The sequence below is a fragment of the Arvicola amphibius genome, chromosome 3, assembly GCF_903992535.2.
Source record: "Arvicola amphibius chromosome 3, mArvAmp1.2, whole genome shotgun sequence".
In the NCBI taxonomy this organism is placed as follows: Eukaryota; Metazoa; Chordata; class Mammalia; order Rodentia; family Cricetidae; genus Arvicola; species Arvicola amphibius.
In genome coordinates this window covers 123,359,021-123,372,612 of record NC_052049.1, presented here as the reverse complement: position 1 = coordinate 123,372,612, position 13,592 = coordinate 123,359,021, and the positions used below count along the sequence as shown (strand labels likewise).

Sequence of the window (13,592 nt, the reverse complement as noted above, 5' to 3'; positions counted from 1 at the left end):
AACCAGATGTATAGTGTATGCCGTATAACCAGATGTATAGTGTGTATGCCGTATAACCAGATGTATAGTGTGTGTGCTGTATAACCAGATGTATAGTGTGTATGCTGTATAACCAGATGTATAGTGTGTGCCGTATAACCAGATGTATAGTGTGTGTGCTGTATAACCAGATTTATAGTGTGTGCCATATAACCAGATGTATAGTGTGTGCCATGTAACCAGATGTATAGTGTGTGTGCTGTATAGCCAGTAGGTTGTGTCTTCTTTGAGCTCACAAGGATGAAACCAGTGACAGATAAGTTTCTTAGAAGGGACGCCTGTTAGTAAGCAACATATGGCAGTATTCGCCACAGCTCTGGAGACTTGGAAATCCAGAGTCAAGGTGCAAGTGAGAGAGTATGGTGAGGATGCTCTCAGCTGCTATGCTATAGCCTTGTTTCCGAGTCCTCCAAAGAACATAGTGTCCTGGCATGAAGGGACAGAGGGTGAGAAATCTGGATACTCTATAAAGCTTCTTAAAAAAAGAAAACATTTTTAGAAGTGTGTGTGTGTGTGTGTGTGAGAGAGAGAGAGAGAGCGAGAGAGAGAGAGAGAGAGAGAGAGAGAGAGAGAGAGAGAGAGAGAGAGATACAGAGAGAGAGAGATACAGAGAGAGAGAGAGCTGAATGTACACACCAGTTGTCTATGGAGTCCACGAGAGGGTGTTGGAAGCATTGGAACTGGAGTTATAGACAGCTGTACATTTCCCTATTTCTCTACAGTGGGTGCAGGGAGCTGAATTCTGGTCATCTGTGAGAAAAGCCATCTCTTCAGCCCAAATCCTCTTTTATGATCTTAGTCCCATTCATGAGGGAGGATCCCTTTTGAATCAATCGCCTTGTAGAACCCTAGCCTCTTAACATGGTGACATCGGAAATTAAGGTTCAATATGAATTTTTAAGGGGATATAAACATACAAACCATAACAGCTTGTGTGACATATTTCTATATGATTTTACATGTTTATAATCCTTAAATATTTTTAACCTGTCAGGTATTTCTGCTCCCCTCACATAGCACATCCCCACAATCATAGCACTTGGGAGTTCAGGCAGGCTACCGCAAGTCTAGGGCCAGCTTAGGCTCCACAGTTCCAGGCCAGCTCCAGCTAGTTGAGACCTTGTCTGAAGAAACAAACTCACCCCAGGTCCCACCTGCACAAATATACATGCACATGCTGCTCGTGGTCAAGCATCATACAGAAGCACTTGGTCTGGGGTAGGTCATGCGTTTCCATCTGCGGTAAGAGAAGGTTCCTCTCTGTGTCATCTGATAGCTGGGCTGTCTGTCAGTGGGCTCCTGGCCAGCTCGTCCCCAAAACAAAGCTGCCAGTCAAGCGTCTGCCCAGGTACAGGGAGTACAGAGTGCCATTCCATCGGGGCGTGAGGTCTGCTGGGAAGCAGATGTACTTTCGCAATATCGGCAGAATCGACACCTCTTATCTGGAAGTGCCAACCAAGAACAAACAGCTCAAACACGTGAGTAGTCGGGCTTCTCACACAGGCCAGGAAAAGCAACTTTGATTACAGATGATCCAGGCCTGGAAGTTATGAAATGAAGGGAACCAAACAGAACCTAGAAATACTTCTTAAAAGATTTTAATTACATGTATGTGTAGGTATAAGCATGTTTCAGGTGGCTATGAGAGTCTGGTATGGATGCTGGGTCTTGAACTCTGGTCCTCTGGAAGAGCAGCCGTGTCCCCAATCTTAAAGATGTTTTAAACTGGTATATTGTGAGAAAGGAGAGAAGCTATTGCATCCCTTAATTACAGACATGGGAGCAGTATGCAGTTAAAGAGCTCTTAATTGATATACCACTAAAGGCAAGAACACAACAAGGTACAGCTGGAAAAACCCTCAACACATTGTCAAAAAATGGGCCATGTAACAAATGTGGATGGGAGGCCGAGGAACCTGAATCCCCCAGATCTAGGCTGCAGAGAATGGTGGTGGAGGGGAGTAGGTTAGCCAGGCCCGTAATGGATGGATGTGAAACTCAGCCAGGAATGCCCCACGTGGAGAGATGGCTCAGAAGTTAAGAGCACCACTTTTGTAGAGGACTCCAGTTCTATTCCCAGCACCTGCATGGTGACTCACAACCATCTCTTGATGATCACAATCACCAACCTGATTCCAGGGTGATCTGGTGCACTCTTCTGGCTACTACAGGGACCAGGCACACATGTGATGCATACACATACCTGAAGGTAAGACATTCCTATGTATGAAATAAATATTTAAAAGTCAGTTTGTACACTGACCCCCGCTTATGAAGATGTAGAGGTATAGTTGGCACCCTTACCCAGTGAGCTCCATGCTTGCTGGGCTCTACAACCAGTGGGCTCAATCACCGGTGGATCCACAATACTCAGGAGAAGTTACATCTGTGTTGAACGTGTAGAGGTTTATTTCTTGAGCAAGATCCTGTTCCCACTACCTATATGGTATTGGTATTGTATTATGTTAGGTATTATACATCTGGAAAAGATTAAAATATTCAAAAAATGATGTACATAGGAAATGTGCTCATGGATTGTGGTCTTGTAAGAAATCCTGGGGCCAAGCTGGGTGGTGGTGGCACATGCCTTTGATCCCAGCAACTGGGAGGCAGAGGCAGGCAGATCTCTGTGAGTTCGAGGCCAGCCTGGTCTACAGAGCTAGTGTCAGAACAGGCACCAAAGCTACACAGAGAAACCCTGTCTTGAAAAACTAGAAAAAAAGAAGTCCTAGACTCAATCCCTGGCAAATACCAAGGGACCACCTATCTCATTTGAAATTATAAGTGTTGCCAAGAGGAGAAACAAAGTAACTTATTAAATGTTGAAATAAAGAAAGGTTTAAAGAAGTGTGGGATAGTGTTAAGAGACTGGACCTTGTCCAGAGTGATAGACCCAGAAATGAGGATTTACATACTGAATTATAGAAGTAAACATTGGAAATCTGTTAGAAAGAGCTAGCCCCTGGGGAAAGGAACTATGGCTTTTCTCTTGTTCTTCTGCTTCCTTGGCTCTGCTTTAACTTCCAGTGTTCAGTGAAGTAGACAGTACCTGGCCTGTCACACACAAGCGTAATTAAGGGCTCCAAGTCCAGAGGCCTTCTTCTCTGGTCTGATTAGTTTCCTGAGTGGGAGACCTGCATTTTCAGACTCCTGCATGTCCTCATGGCACTTGAAGACATACTAATGCCTAGAGAGCAGGAGAGGTGGCATTGAGACCACTTGATGCTCTTCCAGAGGACCCAGGTTTGGTTCCCAGCACCATGGTGTGATGCTCACAACTGACTACAGCTCCAGGGGATCTGATGCCGTCTTCCAGGCCAGTGGTTCTCAGCCGGGTCGTGACCCCTTTGGTCTACAGATTTGCCTTTCTATGCATTTCACATAAGTAAAACCATATGTGTGCTCTTCTGTAACTCACCTTTTCACTTAGCATGTTTAAGTCCATCCATGTCTTAACATATATGAACAGTATTCCATTGCGTGCTCACACCACAGCTTGTTTATCCTTGTCAGCTGGTGGATATGTGGACACTTTCTAGTTTGAGGACAGCAAGAATGGAGCTGTTTTAAAAACTTGCATAAAGGTCTTCGTGTAGACCTGTGCTTTCATTGCTTTCATATGCATTTAATGCTTAGTGTATACTTAACTTTTCCCCCCTGTGGCCCTGGGAATTGACTTGCTGGCCTTGCAAGCACTTTGTCACTGAGTTGCATTCCCAGCCCTTGTGTTTAACTTCTTCAGGAACTCCCAAAGTATTTCCCAAAGTAGATGTAGTGTTTTATAGTTTCACCAGCCATGAGTGTGGGTACTGGTTTCTCTGCATCCTTGTCAGAACTTGATATTGGCACTGTTGTGATTTAGCGATTCAAGTGGGCCTGAGGTCATCTACCTGATAGACTGTATTGTATTGCAGCAGCATTTGAAAACCACCCTTGATTCTTTTCTTCCTTACTCTGCTTTCTTGGCTGTGGTGTGCCTCTTAAGGATACCTTTAATTGCTGTTCTTTATCCTGATTTCTATTTACTTTACTTCTCCACTATACTTGATTACTAAAATTAATAATATTTTTCTGATGCCAAGTATTTTCTATACTATCATTAAAATGAACTTCCTAACATGCCAATATGACCATGAAACTCCATTGCCAAAGACTCTTCAGGGACTTCCTGCTGCTCTTCGGATGGCGTTTATGCATGGGGTCTGCCTTCCTTGCACCTGGAACTACCTTCTCCACTACCTCACACTCCTGTAAACTGTACACCTTCCACATATGTGCCCGAACACATCCTGGCCTTGGGCCTGCCAACAACTGGTTGACCACCTTGGCTTTTTGTGCTTTTGGACATTGTGTGTAATGTTCATTCATTTCTGCTTACAAATGCTTCTTTTTCCCAAGGTTACTTGCAAATAATACTGCTTTTGGAGTATTTTTGGAGCACTTTAGTGCTCATTCCTATATTAATTAATATATTGACATATGAAAACTATTGACAGTGTAATAGTTCCCTATTCAAATAAAATAGTGAAGGATATTTTTATCATCTCATTATTAGTCTCAAATACTGTGTGCTAAAATGATTTATGTATATATATGTACATATATATGTAATTACTATAGCTATAAAAATTTCCTTTAAATGTGGGAGGTAATATGTGGCAATGAAAATAAATCTATAGTCAAAAGCTTACTATATATACTAAATGTATATATATATTAGAGAACAAATGTGTTTGTCTCTGTGTTTTATACCCATGAAGTAATGATGTTATCTGAATTGTGATTTTTAGAAAACATCATCATCCAAATGCTTAGTATACCTTAGATAATTATGTGAAGGAAACACCCAGATTTCATTTAAACAGATCTATAGATTGATATTTTAAAACATGGTTTTTAGAACTTTTCTTAGTATATGTGAGGCTCAGGGATCACATACACAGGAGAAGGTGGAAAGATTGTAAGAGCCAGAGGTGACGGGGACGGATGGCTCCAAGAAGACAGTGTTCTCCAGACACAACAGGACTTGACACACCAGGATTCAAGGAGACTATGGCAGTGTGCTCAAATGGCTTTGTCTCGGTTCTCAGGTGGCTTATATTATCAGATACACTAGTTACATCATCTCCGACTAGCACATAGGTGTGAGCTCGGTTACAGCTATTGCTGCCTTCAGTTTTGTAAGTCCAAGTCATTATGTATAAATATTACACAGTCTATAAGGGAATTATTTTTTAAGCCCTGTAGGTTGCCTGCCCATTAGTTTCGCATCAAAATTCTGTTTCTCCACAAGCTTACATAACACTCGCGAGTTAGCAGGACACGCAGAGATGAGTAAAGACTCTAAAGAAAGCGGCTCAATTTCATAACTCTGAAACTTGGACCGTGCTGTAGGGTGCCACCTAGTGCAGCAACCTTCCTGGGTGAAATCCTGCCCCTTGCAGTTTGGAAATATGTGGGAGTGGTTCCCGTGGCTGTCTGCTCCTGACCTCTGTGCACACCTTGGTCTGCCTTGACCTCGCCCACACTGAAGGGACATAAATCAGATTTCTGATATGTTGTAAAGTGCAAGTCACCGCTGCCGAAGTGCTCAGTGTTCAAAAACTTGTGAAACGCTGCATGTCTAGCAAAATTTACTTTTGTATGGGAATATAAATTTTTGCTGAGGTAAGCCCTGTTCGTTGTGGGGGAGAAAAAAAGAAGGAATCAGTGATATACTTTTACTGTACTGTGTGTTGGTTCTTGATTGTTTCTTTCTCCCTCCCTTTTCTTTCCCTCCCTCCCTTCTTCCCTCTCCCTCCCTCCCTTTCTCTCACCCCCATCTGACTGTAAAAGAGATTGGTCAGGAGAAGACTTTGATATTGCACCTGTTTTGATATGAAGCAGTGGATTAAGCAGTCACTGCATTGTCTGTATTAAGTCAGGAACCTGCAGTCAAAGTACGACAGCTTCAGCTCTTTTTCAGTGCCTTTGTTTCTGTTAGAGTAGCAAACGTCACACAAGTCTCCTTATTTACCTTGCCTTGCCAAATGGCAGGCGCTGTTTAAAGCAAGGCATGTGTCAGTGGATTGACAGGCAGGGTGTGCGACCTCTACTAGACATGGTTAACATTGTAACCAAAGTGCAAAAATTTTGCATGCTCTTTGAGATTTTTCTCCAAGGAGGACCATTTTCAGCAAGTTGGAAAACTGGGGGGTTATGGGTTCTTCTGGGAAGTTAGCTTTCTGAGAAGCCTCATGGAAAAGCACAGATGTCCGGAGATGACCCAGTTGACCATGCTGCTGACACCTTCATGCACGTTTGGCAACACTGAAGCCTTTATCCAAAGCTAACCTTTAGCGCTGACCTTTGTTTGCTCGGTTCATGTTTCAGCGGTATGTGTATAGCTAAGACACTCAAATTCTGTCACGCACGTTTTTTCAACATTTTAATTTTGCTGGTTGAACATTTGACACTTTATAATGCCCTCAAAACAGGATAATTTCCCCTAAAATATAAATTTTAAATTATTTTAGGTGCTGTCTTTCAACCCTAATCCTTTCACCAAGAATGAAGCTATTTAAAAATTAAGATGCCAACAGGTAATTTCTTGTAAGTTCATACTTTTTGTCTATGTGTGAGTTTTGCTTAGCAATAAAACAGCAAATGTATATTGACATAAAGTTATATTGTCCCCCATGTAAAATCTTCCAAAAACCTTGTAGTTTTAAAAGACCTATATAACATATAACTATGTTACTTTTTACTTACATGTTTTATTGTTTGTTTGGTTTTTGTTTTTATAAAAAAAAAAAGATTCTAGCTTTCTCTTTTGTATCAACTTCTCAAATACGAACTGAATGAAATCAGGATAGAAATAGATTCAGAGGCAGTAATTCAAGTCAGACAAGTTTCCTTTACTGATAAAACAGCAGGTATTACTGAGGTGTCTTGTAGTGCAGTTAAAGTCAAAGACATTGTGACAGTTGTGGCTGTCACATTTCATCCTCAATCTTAAATGTCGCCTTTCCTAGTTCTGGTGGAATGATAATTAGCATTTTATTTGTTAGCCAAGTCACTCCTAAAATGTTACATAATGTCAGAAGTAAGATTATTAAGAAACATGGCATTGTATAAGAAAAAGGAGTCAAAAAAACTAGTTTAGGCCAGTTTACTTTCTTTTTAAACACTTAAATCCTTTGTAGATCTGAGGTTTTTCCCTCTTTACTTTTTATACTTTTTAAAATATACTTTCATAGTTGCCATAAGAAGCTGAACATATTTTTTTCTCATTTCAAAGTAAAAGGAAAATTTAAGCTTTTCAAATTCAGACTGGGATTTGGAGCTAACGACTTTATCCTAACAGGCGTCAGTAGTTTAGAGGCCAATATACTAGCAAGACTTTTTAGTGGCGTATTATATTTTAATTCCACATTGAATGCCAAATGGAAGTAATACCATTTTCTCTTGCACATTAGATGAATCTAGACTATGATTTGGACAGAAACAGTCAGGAACTAGCAACATGCAATCTTAAAGCCATATGACGGTCTCTTTAGGGAGAAGTTCTCACGTTTCCCATCGTAAATAGTAGTTGATGAAGACTGATTACAGAAAGGTCAAAGGTGAAAGAGAAAGTAAAGCTAGAGAAAAAGTAGGGAAAGAGGAAATCAGAGAGAAGACGCGCTTCTTTTCCTCGGTATTCTCTGTCTAAGCAACAGTTTACATTTTCAGTTTTCCTTAAGACCCTAGTTCAAGCTCTAACTGAAATACCCTTGCAAATCAAACCTTATTCGATTATATTTCCTTTGGGCTTTGACATTGATATGTAAAGATTTTTTTTTTTTTAGAAATCAGAATCTGTTTCAATTATCTAAATTTTTTCCACTACAATTTCAGAAGTTTTAAAATATATGTGAGACATAAAAAGTAGAGTAAGAATCTAAACACAGCTTTGTTCAGGATGTGTCTGTGTCACAAGGGCTCTCCAGACGGCGCCTGTTTTGTAGCAAGCCCCTCATCACTGTGCGGTAATCTAACTGCAGATTTCTGACCCGTAGAACAGAATGGTTTCTCTTTCAAAGGGATAGACACCCTGGCCTAGGAAATAAGGAGTAAGATTGTTTCACCTGAGAAAAAGAAAACTTCATTCTCTTGTAAATGCTGATTCGTTCTTAGGTTAGACGGTCCGGTTCCTGGTGACGTCAGAAAAGGTTAACCCACTCTCTCTATTTCATATGCATGTGTGTTGTAGATCACGAGGAGCCCTGTGGCCCCAGTCTCAGGTCATTTTGCCTGAATGGGGGGATATGTTATGTGATTCCTACTATTCCCAGCCCATTCTGTAGGTGAGTGAAAGGGACTGGGGGAGAGGGTGACTGCAGTTCTCATTGTCTGAGGCCATGAGAAGGAATTTTAAAGGTAAAAAGGGCGAGGTGAAGGGGAGTGGGGATGCTCTGTTCTCTTTATGTAGGACAATTTGATGCTGGAAGAAAAGCAAAGTCTCATTGTGGCGTTCATTTTCAAAACGGGCTCAGTGGTTATCAGCCTAGAGAGATTATAAAGAACACACGGCAGAAAACCTTCTGAACTGTAGCAGTTTCAGGAAAGTGGTCTGTTCAACATTGCTAGCAAAATATCATGAGAAATCACTTGTATGAAAAGCCCAAACAAGACGTTTTGCTTTAATATAGAATATGTAAATACAAAATAACTAACTGGTCTTTAACCTTCTCTTCTAATAGACAGTAACTACTGTTTCAAGGGATTGGAAAGACATTGTAGTTCATCCTCCAAATTCTAACCATTCAGTTTTGAGCTTAAAATTTTCCATTGTGACTTTTTTTACATCTGTATTTTTTTCTCTGTTATAATCCCTTAATGTGTGACTTAATCACATTGTGATCAGAACATTTGAACCACTGAGTTGTCTGCACTGAGTTAAAAGACAGCACTAAAGCCAGACATGGTGGAGCATTCCTTTAATAGCAGAACTAGGGAGGCTGAGGCAGGCAGATCTCTATGAGTTCCAGGCCAGCCTGGGCTACCATAGTGAGACCCTTTCTCAAAACAAGAAGACAGTATTAAGAATACCCGGACTCAGAGATTCATTAAAATGGGAGGGAAGCTTGGTTGCCTGCAGCTTTTTTACATCAATAAATGTGTTTTTTAGTACATTTCCAAAAAGTTATCCTCAATGAACGAGAGCAGGCAGTTTTCCTGGTAAAATACTAAATTTAAGAATCTTTTGAGTTTCTTCTTGATTTCCACTTTTGAACAGCGATTCCTAAGTAGCTGACACCATGCTCTGAGTCCGTGGTGGGTGGAGAATGAAGGCTCTGGAGATTGTCCAGCACATTGTGTCTCTGTAAGAGGTTAACAGGGCTGGTCCCGTCAGGCAGGGGATGAACCATGTGACCAAAAGTTGTTCAACACCCTGGAGGAAAGGGGATGAAGCTGCAGGAGATGGGAGGACACGGAAGGCTGAGAGTCAAGAAACAGGGCATCTGAAGGTTTAGGGGAGTTGAATGGCATTATATTTTAAATCATGTATTATTTTATAATAAAATAATTGCTTTCCAAGGACCTTAGGACTACATTTCTAATATTGTTCTCACTAACAGACTGCAATAGCAACATCTGAGGATGGTAAATTCATTTTCCACCCCTTTCATATATTTCCTGTATTCCCAGTCATCTTGCCATCAAGAAACACAGACTCACTTCTGACTGGTATTGCTGGTTCAGCCAGTTGTCGGCAGGATTTCTTCTTTGCCCTATGTCCTTAATCTCTCCACTCCTTTCTGTTTTCACTATTGATCTCCTAGCTCAGACCTCCAATACCCCAGGCTTGTCCAACAGACACAGTCTGCAGACTTAACTCCTGGAGCCGGATCCACATCACTGCACCCGATACATCAAGAAACTTGAACAACAAACCCTGTGCCTGCACGTCTACTACCTATGGACCAAAGCTTCACTGTTTTGCCGAGCTTTTAGAGCCTTTTATAATCTAATACCAAACCTACCTTTGCAGCCTTCGCTTCATGCTTGGTCAGTGCTTGGTCTAGAAACACTGTTTGTGCTAAATACACTTTGATTATGTTGCTTACCCTGAATTTCCAACTGTTCTGCCTCTTGTTACTTAGCCACATTCAAAACCTACTCATATTTCAAAGCTACTTTCTCCCTAACCTTTCAGCCCATCACAAATCCACACTAACTTCTTCTCCCTGTGGACTTCTACAGAAACGTGGGGAAGTTATTACTTTATATTTGGGTCATTTATATACTCATCACTCTTGTTGGAATATAAATAGCCCCATTCTATCCCACCGCCTGTAGGCATGTCTTGTGTCTTGTGTTGACTGAATGATCCATTATCCATGCAAAAGTCTTAGAAATAATTTTATGTCTGACTCAGTGATCAGTATTCTTAGTGAAATAGGTAAGTGAATTAGAAAAAAAGGAAGAAGGAAAGAAAGCACCACAGTGGCAATGTTTGAATATTCTTTATCCATCTGATACAACCTCTCCCTGCAAACAGTGAGTGGCATTTCCCTCTTGCCTATCCTTCTCACTGAAGTTTCTCAGAACATACTCTAGTTTTCTTTATATAATTTATCTAGTTAATCTTTAAGTAAATGATTTTAAGCTAGCATTTTAATTGAGTGACTGATATTAATTCCTCCATGTTTCCTTGGGTGTGGTGCTCACACATTCTCTGTACTCAGGGGCTGAGACAGAAGTGTTGTGGCTTCATGGCCAGCCTGGGAGACAATGTGAGACTCTGTCTTAAAAAAAAGAAAAAAATATCTTTAGTGTGTATTAAAATTAGATTGAATTCTGGTTCATGGACAGAATTTGAAGTGGTCAACCTGTGCTAGAGGGGGATGTGGGTTCTGAATGACGGGTGCAGGTTGTACGTGTCCATCAGTCCAAGCTTCTTTCTTCCCCATTCTTCTGTCTGCCTTTCTTATCGGTGTGGTTTGTCAATAGCTAAAGAGCTACGCCAAAAGTTCCTTCTGTGATTTTAAATTTTCAGGGGGGTTTTCTGCTAATTTTTGCTTAAAATATTTTGAAGTAATATTATTAAGTCCATGTAAATATATGATGGATAGTGGTCTTCTTTGTCCCCAATAGCCCAATAATGCTCTCTACCGCCCCACATCTATTTCATTGACATTAGGGTGGTTAAGCCCGTTGTCCCTTGTAGAGTATTTGACTAGTAGAAGTTTCCCTTCAACTTTTTATTAGGTGTGTCTGTAAATATGCAAAATGAGCTTGAAAAATATCCAAATGTTTTTTATGTCTAAAATGTTTTTCTTTTAATGAGGGTTAATCAGATTTTGTTTCTCTGATTATATTATTGAATTTTTAAATCTGTTCTTAACCATCTTCCCTTATGATTTCTACTGTACTTTCAAGATTCCTTCTGACCTTTTCAGTGTGTTTTGGTTCATTTTGTATTGTGGCAAGATCTCACACTGGCCCAGGCTGGCCTGGAACTCTTATGTAACTAACCCAGGCTGGCCTGGAACTCTTACGTAAGCCATGCTGGCGGGGATTCCAGGCATGTGCTGCTGCCACGGCCAGCTCCCTACTTGCCTTTAGCTCTAGGACCTTGAGTTATGTGTATTAAATAAGGATATATCGTGCACTGAGCCATGCTGCTTCCTCGCCAGAGATGCTGTCCTCCGTCCATGAGGTACATGACTTGCCTACTCTCTGTGAAGCCTCCTGCATCCTGTCTAAGCAGGTGTGGGGGTCTCCTTCCCTTGCTCCTGCCACCCCAGTGTCACACTAGCATGACGGCTGACATGTGAAATGTCTTAATTTTTTTTTATTAAGTCACGAGTAATTTTTCTCTGGTTGTCATATCTAAGGATTCATTGCCAGATACCTGAAGCTTTCCCATGCTTTCTTCTGAATTGTTTCTACCTTTTGTTTAGGTCTTTGATCTATTTTACATTAATGTTGTGTTTGGTATGAGTTTGTTGTTTTTTGTTTTTGCTGTTTTGTTGTTTTTATGTGCCCGTGCAGTTTTTCTAACCTCACATGGTAAAAAGCTCTCTTTTCCTCATGGCATGAGCTTGGTGACTTGCCCATGTGTGTGAGGGCTTATTTTTGGGCTCTGTATTTCTGGTCCATTTGGTCCATAGTCTGCATTTACATTTTTATCACAATTTAATTTTTAGCATTTATTTATATGGGGGGAGGTGTGCATGCTATGACCTGTATGGAGGTGAGAGGACAGCTTGGCAGGACTTGGCTCTCTCCACCCTGTAAGATCCAGGAATCAAACTTAGGCTACTTTGCTTGATGAAAGCCACCCTTGCCCACTGAACAGTCCTGCCAGCCCCTGCCACAATATTTTAATATTGTACTTAGAATTCTCCAGTTTTCTTTCTCAAGAACGTTTTGGCTGATCAACATATCTTAAAGGTCCCTAAGGGTCTTAAGATGAGCCTGTTGTTGTTGTGTATAGAGGCGCTCAGTTTTGATGAGGTCACCTTGAGTACTTGTACAGCCATTTTATTTATGTATTTGTTTTGGACAGGGGTTCACTATGTAAACCAGGCTGGCCTTGAACTCACAGAGATCCACCAGCTTCTGCCTCCCAAGTGCTGGGATTAAAGGCCTGCACCACTCTGCCTGGTCACTTCTTTATTCTGTGTCAGACATTATATGTGGAAACTATAGAGGTCATCCAAGGCCTTTGGTGTTGCAGGTCTTCAGAGAGGATCTACACATGCTTCGGTCAGGGGGTTAGAGGCAACAGTGATACTGTAGTGATGTCCTGCCCGGATCCCACATGGTTAGCTTATGCCCCGAAATAACAACACACAAATTGTATTCTTTTAAACACTGCCTGGCCCATTATTTTCAGCCTCTTACTCACATCTTGACTAACCCATATCTAATTATCTGTGTAACACCATGAGCGGTGTCTTACCGGGAAAGATTCAGCATGTCTGACTTGGCTGCTGGCTTCATCGCATCTGGTTGTAGAGGCAGGGCAGTTGTCTGAGCCATCTACCTCACTTCCTTCTTCCTGTTCTGTCTACTCCACCCACCTATTTTCTAACCTATTAGGCCAAGCAGTTTTCTTTATTAATTAACCAATGAAATCAACAGATTGATAGAAGACCCACCTCCATCATGATACTAGGTTGACTACTTGGTGATAGTGATTCTTTGCAGCTAGGTCTCAGCTCAGTGTGGACTACCTCATCTGGTTTACCACTGTGTCAGAGATAAACACTAGAATCATCTTTCCAACTTGCAAAATAAGAACAAAAACCCATAAGACTTTAACTGAGATTGAATTCTTTAGATCATATGAGGAAAATTGGCATCTTAAAATTGAAGACTTCTGTTTTTAAAATGGGCATTTTAATAGTTTTTGGTTGGTATTTTAAATGGCATTTAAAACTTTTATTTTTAAGTATTTACTTATTTTGTTTTTCAAGACGGGTTTTTTTGACTTTTAAAATAATCTTATTGATTTTATTGAGCTATACATTTTTCTCTGCTCCCCTCCTTTTCTCTTCCCTCAGCTTCTACCCTCTCCC

The 13,592-nt window shown here is 40.9% G+C and overlaps 1 protein-coding gene across 13 annotated transcripts in view; it reads left to right on the top strand.

The window, feature by feature from the left end:
• Nrg4 (neuregulin 4) overlaps positions 1-13,592 on the top strand; it is a 109,179-nt gene that overhangs the window by 32,246 nt on the left and 63,341 nt on the right. For 2 of the 13 annotated variants that reach the window (XM_038321844.2, XM_038321831.2), the window contains exons 1-3: positions 5,503-5,706; positions 6,555-6,620; positions 8,273-8,366. In XM_038321844.2, coding sequence (XP_038177772.1) covers positions 6,611-6,620; positions 8,273-8,366 — 104 coding nt within the window. In that variant the 5' untranslated portion in view covers positions 5,503-5,706; positions 6,555-6,610. Of the gene's footprint in view, positions 1-5,501; positions 5,707-6,554; positions 6,631-8,272; positions 8,367-11,626; positions 11,726-13,592 lie in introns of those variants that run through there. The other 11 variants (XM_038321833.2, XM_038321832.2, XM_038321841.2 and 8 more) reach the window with 10 other exon arrangements.